Source organism: Mytilus edulis, chromosome 6 (genome assembly GCF_963676685.1).
Source record: "Mytilus edulis chromosome 6, xbMytEdul2.2, whole genome shotgun sequence".
NCBI classification, from domain to species: Eukaryota; Metazoa; Mollusca; class Bivalvia; order Mytilida; family Mytilidae; genus Mytilus; species Mytilus edulis.
Window position 1 is genome coordinate 55,179,689 of NC_092349.1, and position 20,429 is coordinate 55,200,117.

At 33.2% G+C, this 20,429-nt stretch overlaps 1 protein-coding gene across 1 annotated transcript; it reads left to right on the forward strand.

The window, feature by feature from the left end:
* The first annotated feature begins 1,197 nt into the window (after window positions 1-1,197).
* On the forward strand, window positions 1,198-9,588 carry LOC139526495 (sodium- and chloride-dependent creatine transporter 1-like). The gene is made up of 9 exons (XM_071321646.1): window positions 1,198-1,273; window positions 2,111-2,270; window positions 2,587-2,718; window positions 4,261-4,573; window positions 5,455-5,587; window positions 5,902-6,036; window positions 7,375-7,478; window positions 8,052-8,176; window positions 9,581-9,588. Exons 2-9 carry the CDS (start codon window positions 2,111-2,113, stop codon window positions 9,586-9,588), a joined length of 1,110 nt encoding a protein of 369 aa, XP_071177747.1. The 5' UTR covers window positions 1,198-1,273.
* The last annotated feature ends 10,841 nt before the right edge of the window (window positions 9,589-20,429 follow it).

Consider the following 20,429-nt stretch of genomic DNA (forward strand, 5'->3'; position numbering starts at 1 on the left):
CTTATGGCTTCAAAACTTATTGAAATGCGTCAAACTGACCAGTTGACTCTGCAAGTTAAGATGGTCAGTTGGGATAAACTGAGAAGGAAAAGATCTAGACAAAAACATTGTCAAACAACAAAAAATCAGTAAAATTTAACGTAAGAACAACGAAGAGCCACTTGTCTGACAAGTGTTTCAAACAAGTCTGAACTCTCAATAAAAAAAGGTCCGAGTTGTCTATAAATTGGTCCAAGTTGTCTTAGTCAGAATATGCTTAGGTCCTAGTAGTCCTGATTCTAAAGCTGTCAGCTGTCGAATTATTACAACAGAGCGACCACCATGCACTTGCACTGCACTATTATTAGAAAAGTAGAATAAAATGATATTCAAATGGATGAACATTATATACATGTTACTGTTATATACAAATAATAATATGATATATAACAACAAACCAGACTATACTGATTTGTATCACTACAATATAATGGTTATCACGATGAGGTTGAATTCCCCGTCATTTATTCATCATACATGTACACACGCGAACTTGTCTCAGAAAAAATATATATCTCTGTACATAAACCTGTGATTTTGTTTTTCTGAGACAAGTGCTAGTGACCATCCACAAGAACTTGCAGACTTCCGATGTTCAGTACTTCAGTACTTTGAATTAAAAGGTCAGTTGCTTGATTTCTCTTCTACCCTCACCTACAGTGAAAAACGTGTATGTGCTTTTGCAATTAGCTACACGTATTGTACACTATAAATCTAAAAATTTGAAAGAAAAATAATAATGAAAGTTTTGTAGCACTTACACAAAACAAGACTAACCATGACATACTGCAGTTTACAGTTAGACTAGACAGTACACTTGTTTGACCTACCAAATAATCGTTTTTCGTTCTGGTAAGTTAACCGACTTTGAAAATGTATAATTGTTAGGGTATAATTTAAAATTTTATGAAATGTATTATGAATATGAACATGGTGAAATGCATATTTACCAGTAAAGCTTGAATAAACAAGAAAAAACATTTACACTTGTTATAGTTTTTGGTTATAATTTGTTTGTTTTTTATTTTTTGGTAATTATTATAATTTGAATGAATAAATTGATGGAGAACCAAATTTTTATCGACATAATTTAAGAATATTATTTCTGTTTAGCATCACTAATGCTTGACTTCTTTTTAAAAATACTGTAAATTTATTCAACAATTTTTATATACGACAATTTCGCTATGCTCAATAACTTCGTTTGATTAGTCTTCACGAGGCTTAAAAGCAGGTAAGTTTTATATATATATTTACTTTGCTTCACTTTATTGATGCTGTTGTACATTTTCGGCCTTTTTAACTCTTTTGTAGACGAAACCTTGCATCTGGTGCAAATACAAAATTTCAATCCTGATACCTATGATGAGTTTATTCAGAACGTCCGGTGGAATTGTTTTTTAAAATACATTTTACATAGAACACAAATAAATTTGACCTTATATTTTTTTTTAATTCGAGCGTTACTGATGAGTCTTTTTTAAACAAAACGCGCGTCTGGCGCAAATACAAAATTTCAATCCTGGTATCTATGACGATTTTATTATCATAAATAGTTAAGTACAAAATGAAGTTCTAGCTACTGTTTCGTATCAAGAACAACTAAATTTTAAATTTTCAACAATGGCCACATAATAATTATATATATATTTTTTTTATTCTGCAATAACACCATGCACGTTAAGGTTTGGTTATTTAATTCAAAATAGATATATATTTGATATTTTTTTAAAAGAACCAACGTACATGTATACTGCAGACTGCGAAGATGACCCCAAAAGGAACTGTCACACAAACAAAAAAAAAACATTCACATTATCGTTAACTTTGGAAACGGAATTACAGCAGGTTTTGTTCAACTACAAATTAAGCAAAAATATATTTTGTATACATGTTATTTGTATAATATTTGGCTGATTGCGGGGGGAAAAGTTAACGCTGACTATAGTACTGTATTATTTTATTATGAATATTTTTACATTATTATTCATTCTAAGTATGTTCCGGTTATTTTAGTTGATTGTTGTTTTAATGTATTAAAGCACACATCTGGCTTGTATTCATATCATAGATGTTAAAGATGCCGTTAAGAAAGACAACAACTGTAGAAGAAGGATTAAATCGAGGGCAATGGACAAATAAGATGGATTATATTTTATCAGTCATGGGTTGGAGTGTTGGACTTGGTAACTTGTGGCGATTTCCGTACGTGTGCATGAAGAATGGAGGAGGTTAGAATATAGCACATTGTCAAACCTGCAATCAAACAAGTAATGATCAGTGTCTTCCTTTTTATTAAGACTGAACACATTATTGAAAAATACTCAACGAAATTTGTTTAAAAAATAAAAAGTGGTAAACGTAATATAAAAAACAAAAGCGGTGTTTATGAGGAACTTTTTGAACTATACATAGTTTTTTCCTCTTTTTATAAAATCCTCTTGTCTGTTCTTTGGTCATGTCATGTTTGGTCAATATCGACTTGTTTTATTTTCGACAGTACGGTATATTGTTTGTAATATGATATTTGAAAATATATATTTTCAGGTGCCTTTCTAATACCGTACATCGTGTGTCTAGTGACATTTTCCTTGCCAATTTTCTTTCTTGAAGCATCTGTTGGGCAGTTTTTAGGAAAAGGATGTACAAATGTATTTAATGTTTGTCCGTTACTGAAAGGTAAGCATATACAATGTATGCTCCGAACTACATTAGTCGACAAATTCAGAAAGTTTGTACATTACTGAAAGCTAAGCACAGATGTTCCGAACAACATTAATTGACCAATTCAGAATGTTTGTACATTACTGAAAGCTAAGCACAGATGTTCCGAACAACATTAATCGACAAATTCTGAATGTTTGTCCATTACTAAAAGGTAAGCACATAGATGTTACGAACACCATTAATTGACCAATTCAGAATGATTGTCCCTTACGTTTGTTGCATCATATCTGACTTCTCGTAACATTGGGACCAATCAGAGTGTCAAAAACATATTTCACAATTGTTTCATTGTTAACGGTATCGACCCATTCATCACAACTCGGCCGATTCCGTACCTTCATTTCATCTAACATAGAAGGAGAGTATCAGATCCAACCGAGGATTGCCGATTGGGTATAATAATTATTAATAGTTATGCAAAATGGCGACTGCTTTATGTCGCTATTTATGACAAATATTGATATTTCTTATTAGCGCCACTAACTGAAAGTAACAAAATACCTAACGGAAATTCAAAGATATAGGAAGATGTGGTGTGGTTTTAGAAAACTTTCCATCCAAATAACAATTTATAAAAGTAAACCATTATTGGTCAATGTACGGCCTTCATATTCATTAGTCGATAATAAATTGACAACGTCATGACAAAAATATATATATATAAAAGACCAACAACAAAACAAAAACAATGAAAACATACAACATAGACAACAATACTGCAGCATGACCAACACGAACCCATAAAAAGAAAGGGGAACTGACCTTATGCAGGTGCTCCGAAAGGGATAGCAGATCCTTAACCGATGGGTATACGAATGCATTTAAAGGATGTTACTTTGTATAACAACAAAACAACTTCGGAACAAAAACACAATCGTTCAAATGTGTTTTTGTTCTCTATTATTTCAGCAACACCTTAAGGATGTTTGCTCCTCCATTTTTTGATTTTTTGCCAGATTTACGGAATCCTCTGGTTTTATCCTTGTATTGTCATTAAAATATTTTGCCCACTAACCCCTACTTTTCTTTTCATAATTTTATTGCATAAAGTTTAAAAAGCCCTATTTCAAAATTTTATAAAATTCTTTGTTATTTTTTCATAGTGTTTGAAACAAATAAGGAGCCAATGTTAAGTATATGAAAATTCTAGAGAGAATTATTTCCCGCCAAATTTTCAATGGTTTATATCTCGAAAACGAGCACACGGACCCTCAATTTTTTTCTACTTTTTTAGTTTCCTTATTTATTTTGCTATCATTTAAATATAGTGTTTTAAAAAGCTTGTTATTTTTTAACAGAGTAGCGAACATCCTTAACATAGAACTTCTCAGCAAAGTGATTTTTTTTTTGTTTTATATTGAAAGGGTGTATCGAGGGGATAAATATTCAATATATCCAATATTCCTACAACTTGAAAAGCCAAATCCCGACGTCCGGAGATAGGTTATCCCCCTTCTGTACTGATAGATAAAGATTCCTCATCTTTCATTTTAGGAGTAGGATATTCCATGACAACAGTTATCTTTCTTTATGGTGTCATTTATACTATCATCAACGCCTGGATATTGTATTATATTGGACACTCATTCGTTAGTCCCCTACCCTGGACAACCTGTGATAACGAATGGAACAGTCCCAATTGCATTTCGCATCAAGGGTATAAATGTCAGTCTAAATACCAAAACATGACCAGAAATGAGACTGATGATGTAACAAGTTATAAACAGTACAATGCAAGTTCAGTGAACACGACTGTTGTTTGTACCACACATGGATCTTGGATTACAGCACCGGAAGAATTTTGGAGGTAAAATAACTGACATTTACCTAGTATGATAAATGATAACAGGGTAAAAACCAAGTTAACGTATTCAATGTTCTGCTCAAACCTGGGAACCCCCTATTTTTTGTAAGTAACGATGACGTTATAAATGAAAGCGGTTTTATATTAATCATGCTTCAAACAAGTACATCACTTGATGTTAAGCAACCAACAATCAATCAATCAATCAAACGAGTAAAAAGTAGTAATTTCTTCTATAGGACTATATTTTTGCCATAGAAATTTACCAGTGATTGAAATCAACTTAAATTATTGCCGACAAAGTAGCGTTTGAGCGGTAATATTATATATAATATAGAAAAAGCATATTTTTTGAAAAAAGAAACAGAAAATCAACTCCATAGTAAAATAAAGTTGAAATGCAATTGGGAAATTAGAAACGTGTTAATTATGACTACTGAATTGAAATCAACATTAGTAATCTAGGATTGTAGAAGAGAAGCAAATGATAAAAGAGGGGCATTCAAACTCATGTCGATAATAACTTACTCCTGCTTCACATGTTGCACCCGTCGTGTTGCTCATGTAAGTACAAACCCGGTAATAAGTCTGATTAGGTATGTTACATTAGAGAAAAGTGGACGGGATTTGAGTTACTACATTTATTTAGGAGCATATCTACTATTATCTGTGAAATGTTATCATACAATTGAGAATAAAAATGGGGAATGTGTCAATTAAAGAGACAACAATCCAACCATAGAGCAGACAAAAGCCGAAGTCCACCAATGGGTATTAAATGCAGCGAGAAAGTCGCGCACCTTGAGGCGTCCTTCAGCTGGCCCCTAAACAAATAAGTCTACTTGTTTAATAATTATGTTATCAACCTTTTACATATGTTGCAGGGAGAATGTGCTCCAGATGTCTTCTGGGATCAGTGAATTAGGAACTATAAACTGGAAGTTGATGTTGTGTTTTTTTTTCATCTGGTTAGTTGTCGGGCTGTGTGTTATCAAAGGCGTTAAAAGCATTGGCAAGGTTTGTAAAATCAAAAATGTCTTGGGTCTTTTAAATTACAGAATAGTTGTTATTGCATGTATACTATCTTAATCAAAAGAATGTTTAAAAATAAAATAATCACTAATATATTTTTATGTTTATCGTAAATGTTTTTTTTTTTTACATATTCAATATTTGAGCATAACACATCATAAAAAACAAAGCTTTGTCAATTATTTTGTTCGTTTAAATTGTAAAACTTTGTAGGTTTCCACGAAAATATCCTGAACACAATACCGAGCTGATTGGATTTGTTTTATATTATGATCTTAATTCAATTTTTCTTCTTGCAGATAGTCTATGTGACAGCAATACTTCCATATATACTTTTATTTGTATTTTTGGTTCACGGACTTACCCTTGACGGTTCAGTAGATGGCATAGTATTCTTTTTTAAACCAAATTTTGCAAAAGCCTTCACATTTGAAGTAAGTATTATTTACTAAAAGATGGCATCGGTGACCGAGTGGTCTAAGTAGTCAAACTACTGTACATGTATCACTAGCCTGTCAGTCTGGTGTTTTGAGATCGAACTCCGCACCTGTGCTCGCCTCCGATAGACTAGGATGTCAATTGACATGCCCAAGGTCGGGGTCTTCTCGGTGCACTTCAGCTCCCTCAGGAAAAACCAAGAAACATCTTAGTCTCCATTAAACGTGATATATATATAATAAGTGTAGTATGGTTGCTTTATTGAATGGATAACGAGAGAATTTTGAAGAATAAAATGAAATTTAGAGCCAGAGAGAGCTGAATATGGGCAGATATTTGGCCTCCCATACAACTTTCAAATACTTCTTTCCCGGCTTCTCTTTGGATCTTTCCATAGAAATGCACACTTTTTAACTTTCCAATGACGAAATAATTACGACAGGATACATTCAAAACGGAGAGTCAAGGCGATAGATAATTTAGGTTCCATTTCTTTGAGGCAAAACAACTCATTCGATAGTTGACCTAAAACAAAGAAATTAATGATTCTGTTGACATATACTAGTATACAATTTATTAGAAGGTGATGTCTCTAGGGAAATCAAAGGCCAGCTACTTATCTTTGTCCTCAAAACTTTTATAATATACGAGTCATTACTTAGAAGGTCGGATGGTCTGTAAACTTTCAAGGTATTCCGTTTTTGGGTTGTTTTTTTCTCTCTATCAATTGCCATTATAACACAATGGTAAGTTCCAAAACAATCGATGATGATTAAAGATGGGATTTGTTTTTAATAAAAATCACAGTCAAAAGCAAACACTTTTAAATGCAGGACAGTTTAACAAGTTTGATATTTGAACGAATGATTAACGTCCAGTGGCAAACATTTCATACGGACCTAACAAGTTCGACAAAATGTAAATACAATACAATGATGCTAAATCCTCATTGTTTATTTGTTTATCCAATAAAATGTTCTAACAACGACGAAATGCTATACAGGCACGCACTAAATACATATAACGATCAAACTCAAGTGTTACATTACTATCATTAATATAATTGGAGCAGCATTTGCTTACCCTTTCGGAGCAGCTAAGATAACTTTCAGTTTTGTGTGGGGTTCGTGTTTCTCAGTCTTTCTGTTTCAATGTTATGTTCTGCGAACTGTTGTGTTGTCAGTTTGTATTACACGGATATTGTATTAGTGTAATTTAAGCCCAGCTTTTATAATCCTTTTGGATGTGCTCCTTATTATAACAGGAGGAAGATGCAGAAAAGAAGAAGATTTTTTTTTTCGACTTATGAGTTTGAATGCCCCTCTCTTTTGTAGGTGAGGGTAGCAGCTGCAATTCAAGTATTTTATTCCTTGGGCATAAGTAATGGTGCCCTGTATGCATTTTCTAGTTTTAATAAATTTCACAATAACACTCTCCGGTAAGTACATTTTTTTTCACTTCACAGAAATAGTTCTTTTATTTAGTAAGATATCTTACAATATTTGTACAAACGATTCTCATTTAAGAATTGTAAATTTATTGGAATGGAAAAGCGTTGACCAAAGCGGTAACTCGGTCAACGCTTTTACAACCCTATACGATTACTAAAAGACGCATTTAATACTTATAATTACATAAATATTTTTATAGGATTATGAAAAAGTTTTTATTCTATTTATCTGCATGCGCATTTTATTGTAGAAGTTTGTGTCGTCATGATTGTTACATTTCATGAAGGTTGATTTCATAATGACACGAGGTTGCTGTTAGCCAATCAAATTAACGTATTATGATAAAACATACATTTAATGTCATGTTTTTAATGCTAGAAGGTTGAGCTGAACATGCATCAAATATTTGCCACTGGTTAAGCAATCAACAATCAACAAATCAAGTAAATGAAGTGTGTATTGCTTAATGCATTTAATATTATGTCATTTTTATAAATTATTTTCTTCAAAACAAACCTATTGCTAGGAAATTAAACTTCTCTTATATTTGTATATTACAGAGATACATGTATTCTAACCTTTGTGTGTGAAGGATCAAGCATCTTAGCCGGTGCAGTTATATTTTCTGTATTAGGATATTTAGCAAAAAAGTATTCTATTCCGATCGAAGATGTCGTTAAGTCAGGTATGATATATATGTCATACTATAAAACTAACTAACTATGCGGTATGGGTTTTGCTCATTGTTGAAAGCCGGACGGTGACCTTTACATGTAGTTGTCTGTGTCATTTGGTCTCTAGTGAATAATTGTCTCATTGGCAATCATACCACATCCTTTTTTTTTTAAACCGTTCTGTGTTCCTTGTAATGAGCATAGAACATAATACATAACACTCCATACATGTATTCACGCAATATTAAATTGATCATAATTCAAAATATCCACAAACTGACGGTAATGTTCAGTCTGTTGAATTAAGTTCTATTTTGTTATCGACTCCTTATCGACTCCTAGGAGTCGAGATTAAGAATTGAACGATGGACAGTCGGTGCGTGAACTTGTCTTGCTACCTGATTAGAAGATATTACGAGACGTGAATAATCAAAGTTTATTGATTGGTTAGGACAATCCAAACCTAGTAAATGACATTATGTCCCTCAATCCCGTAGAGTATCTGATTTGTCCTCTCTATTTTAGCAATTAGATTTTGCCTGGTCATTAATCATGCATATTCATGATATTGGTACACAGGTAACTTTTATCTATGAATAGTCGAATCTTCTGGAGTTTCGTAAACAACAACGTTAAACGCCATATACTACTTCATAACGTGTGACCTCATGTGTGGTAAAATTTGTTGATTGATGCACGTGGCTATTCTAGTAAATGAATTAATCTACAAAGCGAGAGCACTTTCCATTTTCATCAGCTAAGAGTCGACTAGCCCTTTTTGAAAGGCTAATGCTTGTTTAATTTATGAAGTTAAAAAAATGCCCAATACGTTTACCTGGCGGAATCATCTTATGGTATCTAAACAAACGTAAAGGTGAAGGATACATCAATAGAACAGCATCCAATGCCCGCCCGCCGACCATATACGAGAAACTGTTGCGATATGTGTACAATGTCAATATGAAATACTGTACAAGTTATAATACAATAAACACTTACCTCCTGAAAAAATGATTTTTCCATCATAGAAAACGTCTTCGAGAATTTCGCTGCCGTCTTCTGTTATGTTCAGGGTTTCATACGAAACCTTTACATCATCCTCCGTTCTGAATTCCACTCTTTACTTTATTAATAATTTTGTGCTTTTGTCAAAAGCAAAAAATACCAAAAAATGGGAATCATCTCTGTCAAAGAACGCCATATATCACAAATATTTTGTACACGGAATGTCAAAATTTTGAATAAACTTAACTATACACAGAACAACAATATTTTTAGACGCTGTTATTACTCTTTTGCACTTAGATTTCAACGTAAAATTAATTTCTATTTGGGGCAAAAGGGGGAAATTTTTAGAGGATTACAATTAAAATTCTTATTTATTATTTGAGTACCCGAAATTGTTTTTGTTTCAGTTTATTAATAAATAGTTAAGCACATCTCTTATTTTTTCTTGCATACTGTAGAAAATGTTAATATGAGTAAAAAAAAAATCACCGAATTCCCCAAAGTAGTCCGCTAAAGTAACGTCGTAATTTTGCGATCTGCCGTCATACAATATTTCGTTTTGTATTGCCACTTGTTATCGTAATTGCAAATAGAATTACCGGGTTGAGTTAGAAATAAATTAGATGCAAAAGTAAATGAATATTTAAAGAATTTTTACATGGTTTTATATTTATTGATACAAAATAAATGAAATTTGCGTCCTGTCAAACAAAACGGCAATTTTTAGACGACGTTACACTTTTCGTTTATTTTATCGGAATAGACTTTATTTTATTAAGCTGGCGCGCCATCTATAAACAACGGATATTTATAGCAGAAGACTCATTGTGATGGAAAAGTTTCAGAGATTGTACTGTCTGATGCTCTTATCGTTCGGTAGGTAAATACATTAGCCCTGTACGTTTAAAATGTAAAATGTTATCTTTCTCTTGAAAACGTACATAAATAAATTGGAGCTTTTCAGAGAACATACTTGAGAACTTCCTTGAAATGATCCCAAATTTTTAGCTTGATCTGGCTTTCTAATGCACAGCGCGAACCAGGCAAACTATAGATGTTGATGCTTTTTACGGAATTAGTCTACAACGTCACGATGTGCGGCTATATCGTGTTTCTCTCCCTTACGGGATTGAAGAAATTTTACCTTGATTTAACATCACTTGTGATTGGTTGGTGAAAAAAGGAATAAAGGAAAGATTTTAAATTGAAAATTATATTAAATACGACTGTATTAGTATAATCTTGATTCTATCCCGTATTATGAGCATTATTAGACACAATAATTAAAAATCACTTCATTTCGTCGAAAAAATATATAAGAAAATAGAAGACGAAGTCACATACAAGTATTCGATAGTATATATAATAATTGAAAAATACGGGACAGATTCAAGATCAGTATATATACTACTTTTATTTTATTCTATTTATTAGAATATACTACTATTTATTAGTATATACTAGTTTTCTTTCTGAAATAGAGAAGAAATACTTAAATTATACAATGATGTATCTATATCTTTTTAAAAATACGGGACAGATTCAAGATCAGTATATACTACTTTTATTAATGAATTATAAAAGAATTATACAATGGTAGATAGTAATATTGAAAAATACGGGACAGATTCAAGATCAGTATATACTTCTTTTCTTTCTGAAATAGAGAAGAAATACTTAAATTATACAATAATGTATCTATATCTTTTTAAAAATACGGGACAGATTCAAGATCAGTATAATTATACTACTATTTTAGATACGGGACAGATTCAAGATCAGTATACAGTACTATTTTATATTTTAAAAATGATAACTAATAAATATATTATAATTCTTCAATAATTAACGATCTTAAAGGGTTTTCTTTTGGGGAGACTATATATAAAAAGGGGTATAGATATTTTTGGGGGGAAAAACAAAAAATAAATGTTTAAAAATAAAACGGGATAGTTTAAACTATACCTTGTTTGAAAGGTAAATAAATTATTGAATTGACTAATACATGTTGGTATTGTGATGGTTACAATGAAAAATTATAGGTGAACTGGAAATCAGTTTATTTATTCGCTGAGGTTTATTCCGTAGATACCTTTAGATAGAATTTTAATCAAGATATTGGACAGGTATATTATCGATTTGAAGGAAGGTATAGTGTATTTTTTTAAATGTTATACTATTTAAGAAAGTTAATACTTTTAAGTCATGACAGTATACAATAGAGAGTTATATTATATAAGAAAGTGAATACTTTTAAGTCATGAAAGTATAAAATGCGAAATATTTAAGGTACGTATTCATTGATCAAAATGGCACAAGACACGCGGCGTAGGAAAAAACACGGCGAAGGTAGTTATGATATTCAGAAGTATGATGCTGTTGATATTGGCTTTCAAGATTTTGGCAATATTTGGAGTTTTACCAATTTATTTCGCTCATCAAATCCCGTTGTATTCGAATGGTTACGTAGGAGGGGGCTATTGGTTGACGATCTTGAATGTTCAGTTTGTTCCCAAATATGCCGAATTAACAAAAGAAGCAACAAACCAGATGGATTTACATTTCGATGTAAAAATGGTCACGAGTTTGGTATTAGGAAGTATTCTTTCTTTGAACGATCATCCTTCAATGTCCGAGATCTCCTAGTTTTCGTGAAATACTATTTAGAAGGACATAGTTTGTCAATGAGTGCAAAAACTGCTAACATGGATTATAAGAACACTGCCGTGAATTGGGCCAGTTACATTCGTGAAATGTTTTGTGAGCATGTGTACCGTGAGTACAGCAGTACTGTCCTGGAAGGTGAGGTGGAAATAGACGAGAGTCTATTTGGAAGAAAGGTGAAATACAACCGGGGGAAGCCATCGGGTACTAGAATTTGGATCTTCGGCTTAATAGAAAGATCTACCAATAAACTGGTGATGTACCCTGTCGATAACAGATCTGCCAATACTCTGATTCCTCTGATACAGAAACATGTGAAGCCAGGATCCCGTATCTATTCCGACTCGTGGGCATCATACCAGACTCTTAATCAAATTGGTTATGAACATTTTACTGTGGTTCACAAAACCACATTCAAGCAGAAGTATGTGAACAATGAGACTGGTGAGATTGTGCATTGCTGTACCAATAGGATAGAAGGGGCATGGAAGTTGGCCAAGGACCATTTTCGCCGTATTAATGGTTCCAATACAAATCTTTTCGAGCAACATTTAGCAGAAATCGTGTGGCGCAACCATGCACACAGGCAGAATATGTACTCTGCCTTCTTTGATCTGTTACAGAGTATTTACCATCTTCAAGGTCCACCCCAGTTTACGTACTCAAGACCACTCTTTAAAACCTGGACCCCTCCCACCAAAGACGATGAGAAAGAACACAACATCACCATCATCCAAGGGAGTGATATTGAATCAGACGAAGAACAGGTGGATTCACCCCAGATACAAGAAGCCGAAATGTCGAGGAGTTTGCCATCAGAAACACCACCTCATGTCACCAAGAGGCGTAGGAGACATATACCGCAAGCTGTAGATGAAGCCCAACCAGGCCCTTCCAACATAGGAAAAAACAAGAGACGCAAGTTACCCCCAACCCCACCTATAGCAACAGAACAAACAGACATTATTGTTCTTGATGAGGAAACTGACGATGAACAGCATCTTTTCCACCCAAAGAGCTTCAAACCATTAAAGAAAGCCTCCAAAGTCCAAGGTACATCCAGAAAGGGAAAGGGAAAAGGAAAAAATCCCTATTGTAAACAAGCCTTTGTTTATGATATGTCCACGGATGATGACTTTCAATAGGTGAGTAGATATCAAAATCATTAGAATGTATCATATTGTTCTTTAAACTTCAGTTGCTAACATGTCCAGGAACAAAGAAATACGTGATGCCTGGATGGTAATTCAGGATGTTATTGGTGATGCAAAGTTATGGCCAAAGAATATTAGAAAAATATTTTGGACTAAAGACGTGAAGCACTGGAACAGAATTATTCTTTGTGCATTTTGTTATATCAATGGGTTAAATCCAGTGCTTCTGATAGAATGGGCCAATTTGATGGGCTTATGCAGGGATGGAAGTGGCATAAGGCACATAGAAGCCTTATTCAAACTGTTTGAAAAAAAAAGTTATAAGTTATATGGCTATAATGTGACAATGGGTCGCTATGAATATATTGATGGAACTGTCCGTCATTATGTTCATCGAAGTCTAAGACATTAGGTAAGTTCATTTACCTTTATACACTTTATCCTGTATAGCCAATGTTAACGGAATAAACCTCATAATAGGTTAGGCTAAATTTCAATTTTCTATTTACGCTTTATTCCGTTAAGTTGTCCACGGAATGAACCTTAACAATGAATAAACTGATGTTCAAATTACTATAAAGGAATGGTAAGCCTCGTTCAGACGTACAGTTTATGTTGTAAACATGCTGCATTATGCGGCAATGTAATAAATAGGCCGATATTAAGTATATCAATATATATTTTCTTTCAGGAGTCTTACCAGTGTGTAAATAGTGTATATAATGATTTCATGGTTTATTATGGTGATGGTTTTTAATTTGGAGAAAAAAAGGATATTTGTGACAGTCCTGGTGTGAAACGATGTCATCAGTCATCAGATGCAATAGGTAAGTGAAAATACATCATAAAATCTTTCTTTTATTCATTATATTTTATTCGTACGGAAGCGACATCTATCGCAAACAGTAAAATAAACTGTACCGTTATGAGAGGGTAGGGGACAGAAACACGATAAAGCCATATGTGCCTTCAAAATCACGTTTTCCTTAGAACAGGAAGTGACGCGTACATCGTAAAAGAATAATCGTTTCCGGAATATAAAAGAAAATCCGTAAACTGTAACGGTCTCACTAATTAGAAACAAGAAGCGTCGAGAAACGACAAAAAGAATAATTTAGCGACAAGAAGCGACAAGAAGACTATTTAGCGACAAGAAAACATTGTTTTCATTAAGATTATTCATTCCAAATAAATAATAAAAATAAATATGTAAAAGAAAACAAATTTAGCGACAAGAAAGTTCATATATTTATCTTATACTTTGCTTTTAAAACTGTCTTCGACAATATATAATAAACTTGCAAAATGCATTAGTTGTGCATCATTGTCCAGAAAATACAGACACAAATTGTGAAACACAAATAACTGAAATCAAATAAGAGAAAAAAATAATTGAAATCATGTGAATATTTTTCATTATTTTATTTTGTGTATTGCCTCATTAAACGATATTTATCGTGTTTATTCATAGTTTTTAATGTTGATTGATTGTTGAAGGAATTAATTATAATTAAGAGTTTCAACAGGTGTTCACTATTTACAATGAATGTATATTCTGGCGCGTGGAATATGTATAGTCTGAAGTAGTCATCCCTGTCTCTTCAGATAAAAAGTTGCCTTTACGTACTTTGCATGGGCAACGGAGAAAAGTAAAATTTTAAACAAATTTGTACTATAATAGTATATGTATAAATCTGTATAGTATATGGTACGTATAGCAGGTAACATCTTTTTTAAGGATAACAATTTAACTTTGTTTGATGTCGGACATAAAAGTGATAGTCTTTAATAGTTATCCCATAAGGACGCGGTGTGTCAGTGTAAGATCATCCCGATGGCCGGAGGCCAGAGGGTGATCTTACACTGACACACCAAGTCCGAATGGGATAACTATTTTACATCCCAGCTGTTTTATATTAGACGAAAAACCATTTATAATTCATAAAATCTAGTTTAGAACGCCACACAACCACTATTATATACTTTATATATTACTATATGATGTATACCCTTTATTACCCCCTAACACGATGAGTAGATATCAAACAATGTCAACTCGCCCCACTAGCCAATCGGCCCACACTATATCGCCACTTTATGAAAAAAATCGCCCCACTCTTGTAACCGACTCGCCCACTTTAAAAAAGTAAAATCAAATTGAACAATCAGTCTGACAACTCATTTATCTAACGAAAAGGGTTTAAACCCCACTGAGTAAAGGTCTGCCAACTCGCCCCAGTTATAAAAATATCTTGCTTCCTTTAAGTATGTTAAATTTCTGATAGTTCGTATCCAGTCGTCCTGGTGAAGTGGTATGTGTCGTGGCTTGATATGCTAAAGGTCTTGAGTTCGAATCCCAGCATATACACTGGATTTTTTCTACGTGAATTTTGATAGATAGTCTTCTTATAATTATTTATAAGTTTTATACTGGATTTGACATTCCCGCCAAAATGTTACGGACAAAGGAAAGCATGCATAACAAAGAAACTTAAACTGGGGTGATCTGGTAGGGGTGATCCGGCTCAGATCACCCCTGTTAGAACAAAGGAGCTGGGATGTAACTCTTATAACAGGCAATGATAAAAAAAATCTGGGCAACTCTCCGTTATTACGAACAGGATCTGCATTCATCATAATTGGAACTAACGTGTCTCTGGTGGTGTTTGTGCAATGTGCAATGTGCATTATATATATATATATATATATAAATGTCCTTTTTTGTATGCATTTTCTAGGGAAGTTTATTGACGTTTGTTAATTACATTCCAGGCAAATGACGTGAACAATTTAGAATTTTCAAATATTTTATTATGAAGGAGCACATATATCTAACAAAACATTAGTATATCCATATTATCATTTACAATACTTTTAAAAATATTCAACATATGGTTAGATCATTTTTTAAATATCCATATGGTAATGTCTTATAATCGGACACAATCATTCTCTTATCAAACACAATTCTATAATCTTTGCTCTGTTGCCCTGTAATAACCCTACTACTTTTTGAATCTCTTATGATTTTATGTTCATCCACTACAGTTATTGTTTTCTTCTCAGAAGTTGTTACTGAAATACTTTACAATTGCAATATATTAGACTTTTAACAACATTTAATGGAAAAGTTATGTCACCTGGCTTTATAAAGTTGTCAATTGATTGTGAAAATTAATATTGATATTAATTTATATGTTGGAAACAAGTTATAAATGTGTACAAATTATAATTGGTATTTTTTTACTTTCAGTTACACATTTTAATTTGTCCAAACATGAGGAATTTGGTTTAAAAAATCATTAATATACACTATTATAGCATTTCTACTATTTAATGACCACGCAGTGAAATCTTTTTTCACGCGACAGTCTTTCATTTTCCATGTCAGTTGTGTTTTGTTTTCTGTTGTTAATATAAATAAGAAGATGTGGTATGATTACCAAATGTTAGCCTGTTTGTCTTCTCATTTTTTAGCAATGGCGTGGTCAGTTTATTTTTGACTTAGGGGTTTACATAACCTTTTGGTATTTTTTGTCTCTATTTTACAACAAACACAAAATAGATATATAATTGTTTGCATGTGATTGGACTATTGGGTCTGGAATTGCAAAATAATGTTTTGCTTTTAACATTTAAACAAGATTATTTGAATAGTTTCGAACGTTAAAAAAATTGATGAGAAATCAGCCTTTCAGCGGCGTTTGATGTGATTGACCATAACATTATCGAAGCTAGATTAGAATATGCTTTTGGAATTTCAGGTTCTGCTCTGAAATGGTTACTCTCTTACCTCCGAGATAGGACACAGCGTATAGCAGTAGGCTCGGCCCACTCCAATGAATTTCGTCTTAATTGCGGTGTGCCGCAGGGCTCCGTGCTTGGCCCAAAGCTATATACTATATTTTCGAAGCCGATCGGCGAAATCTGTAGACGTCACAACATGTCTTATCAATGCTACGCCGATGATACGCAGATCTATTTAGTTTTCGAACCTCTTGATAACTGGAAAAACACATCGAATCGAATTGAGGACTGTTTGGCCGATATAAGTTCCTGGATGTGTGAAAACATGCTTAAACTGAACGAGGACAAAACAGAACTGATGCTATTTGCTCCGAAAAACCCAGTGAAAGATTTGAAGGATTGCAATCTCACCTTTAAAGGAAACATCATTACAAGTTCTGAGTGTATTAAAAATCTGGGTGTTCATTTTGATAAGACTCTGTCAATGCACCAACAAGTCAGTTCAGTTTCGAGATCATGTTTTTATCAAATACGAAATATAGGCCGCATACGTCCGTATATCAACGAGGATGCATGTAAAACTCTGGTCAATTCGTTAATTATTTCTAGATTGGATTATGGCAACGCTTTACTTTATGGACTACCAGCTTACATGATTCAGAGACTACAAAGGGTTCAGAACACTGCCAGTGGCGGATCCAGAGGGGGGGTTCCGGGGGTCCGCACCCCTCCTTTATTTTGGCCGATCAATGCATTTGAATCGGGACATATGTTTGCACCCCCCCTGCACCCCCCCTTTGCCCTGGGCTAGCACCCCCCCTTTCGAAAATTCCTGCATCCGCCACTGACTGCTGCGCGAGTGGTTACAAGAAAAAAGAAATACGAACACATTACTTCGACACTTGAGTCTCTTCACTGGCTGCCTGTGCAATACAGGGTGCAATACAAAATATTATTATATGTATTCAAGTCCGTGAAACATGAAGCGCCATTATATCTTAGTGAACTTGTAAATTTATACAGGCCATCAAGATCATTAAGGTCTGAAAACAACTTAACACTCGTAACTCCTATTGTGCGAACCAAAACCTACGGCAATAGAAGATTTGATCAAGCAGCGGCCATCCTTTGGAATGCATTACCAAAAAAACTTCAAAATGCAAAGTCAGTGCCTGTATTCAAAAAGAACTTAAAAACTCACTTTTTTCGACAAGCATTTTTAATCCCTTAAATTCGTTTCTGTGATACATTGTGCCATAGACGTTAGCCTGCTTTTGATTTATCGAACCTTTCTTTTAACTAGAGATATGTTTCATTTATAATATGTACATTGTATGTTTTTAGTAGCACACATATTTTTTCATTTCAGTAATTATATTTTTACATGGTAATATTCCTTTTTCATCTTTTGAATACGTTTTCAAATTTTTAACTTATATTTGATAATTTTTAATTGCAATCTTATTTTAGACTTTTTTGGCTATTTTATTTTACCAGCTTTATTCAGTATAATTTTATTTTGATTCATTGATATATATATTCCACTTTTTTGTAAAAATTTCCACATTATTAATCCTTTTATCTAGAAAAGTTTTAACACTTAAATATTTATTTTGTGTGTTCATTTTCTATATTTTTATCACTGTCTGTGTGTATATTTCGTTTAACATGTGATGTAAAGCGCTTTGAGTAATATTGTTTTAGATTTAGCGCTATAGAAAAATTGTAATAATAATAATAATAATAATTGCGCATAGCTTATGTTCAAGTTACTTTCAGCGATATTTCAGTACTATTAACTTAAAAACTGTCGTCCCCCCTTTTTTTAGCCATGCTTGCATTTGGGTATGAAATTTCTATCATACATATCTTATCAATTTATTAAAATTTAAAAATTATTTTAGATTCAAATAATTCTTTCTTTTTATATTAAAAAGTACTACACTCCCTTTACATATACGTAGACAACCCCTGACAAACAGTTTTTATGAGCTTTTTAACAGCCTCACATAGCAAAAGGTGAAGTTCTTAAACCGTTGGCTTTAATAAACAGCTTCAACTTTATTTCTAGACAAATATCATATTGATATTCATACAGCTGTTCAAACGCAGTATATCAAGAATCCTGGTGAACACTTGATCGTGCTTTCATGTATAATTGTATTCTCTGCTGTGGTCAGAATATCTTGGACACAATTTTTTGCTGATCAACAATGCTGGCCATTTTTACACTAATTCATCAAATGAGTAAACCGTACCATAAGAATATTGCACAAACACCGGGGATATATCTATCTTTACAATTGTATGACCCCACTTAATGAACAATCTTAAAGAGTTTAAAAAGAGTTGAATGCATAAAGTTTCCTAAAAGCAATTGAAATGTTTTAAAGTTTAAAAACATATAAAAGGTCATATTTTATATCATGTTAAATTATCATATATCCGTTGTACAAATTAATTATTATTGTGAAATCTAGTCCAATTTTGTACAATTATAATATGCACAAAATGATAACTAATTGTACACAAAATACATATGGAACAAAAACACGATAAACAAAAAAAAGTCTTACAAACTAAAAAATATCACAGTCGGAAAAGGATATCGAATCAAAAATATGTTCCGCAACGTGGATGCTGCAAAAAACGATGAAAAGTCGCACATTTGATAAATATAGCGGAATTTTAGTTTCTAGTTCATAATTTTAAATTTATATATTGAAATGTTTCCAGCTGATATATGAATAAACATTGGCACTATCTTACATGTACTTGACACGGTGTTGGAAAGATAGTTTTCACTGCAGCTGCTAATGATTTTAATGTTAAATTTTTGCTTTAGCAAGTTGGTGAATTAGCTTCCTGCAAGCCTTTAGCTCATATTTCACGGTTATGTTTTAAATAAAATAGAAGACGGAAATACGGAAACACGGAATGTGCATGTCAAAGTCACAACAACCCGACCAAAGAAGAGAACACAGCCTAAGGCAACCAATACAAAATTGAGAATAGAAAAGGGCATATGTCAAAGAGACAACAACCCGACCAAAGAGCAGATACTGGACGAAGACCACCAAAGGGTCTTCAACTCAGCGACAAAATCACGATCCAGGAGGTGGGCCTCAACTAACTCCTAAAAATAATATGTTCTATTTCAGTTAAAATGGACGGCATACTAAACTGCAATCGACCTGCAGCGGCTAGATAATCCCACAGCAGAGGCAGGCTTCAGCTGGCCCATAAACAAAAAAGTGGAAGACAAGAATTATATCCGGATTAATGAAAATTTGTGTACTAACATAATTAACCTAACTAGTACTCTAGTTCATCGAAATGGACCAACAATTATTAAACTCGGGCACATAATTATAAATGCAGCAAAATTTTAAAAAAAATACACATAAAACATGTAAAAGGCTGACAAAGAATAAAGCTAGTGAGATATGACTGGGGACGGTAGGCACTTAAAGTTAACCATCGAGAGACGTTAACCACCGAGAGTCGGTTTTTAGACCCGCCCAGTGCACCTAAGCACGCCTACTTTTGGAGCTCTTTAGTATGAAGATAAGAAAAATATACGAAATTACGGAACTGTGTACCCTGTTTTATCCTTATTGTTGGTGTTTCTTGCGCATGCGCACAAAGCACGGGGATAGTTACGGTTACTGACTCAGGAACCTTGTATATT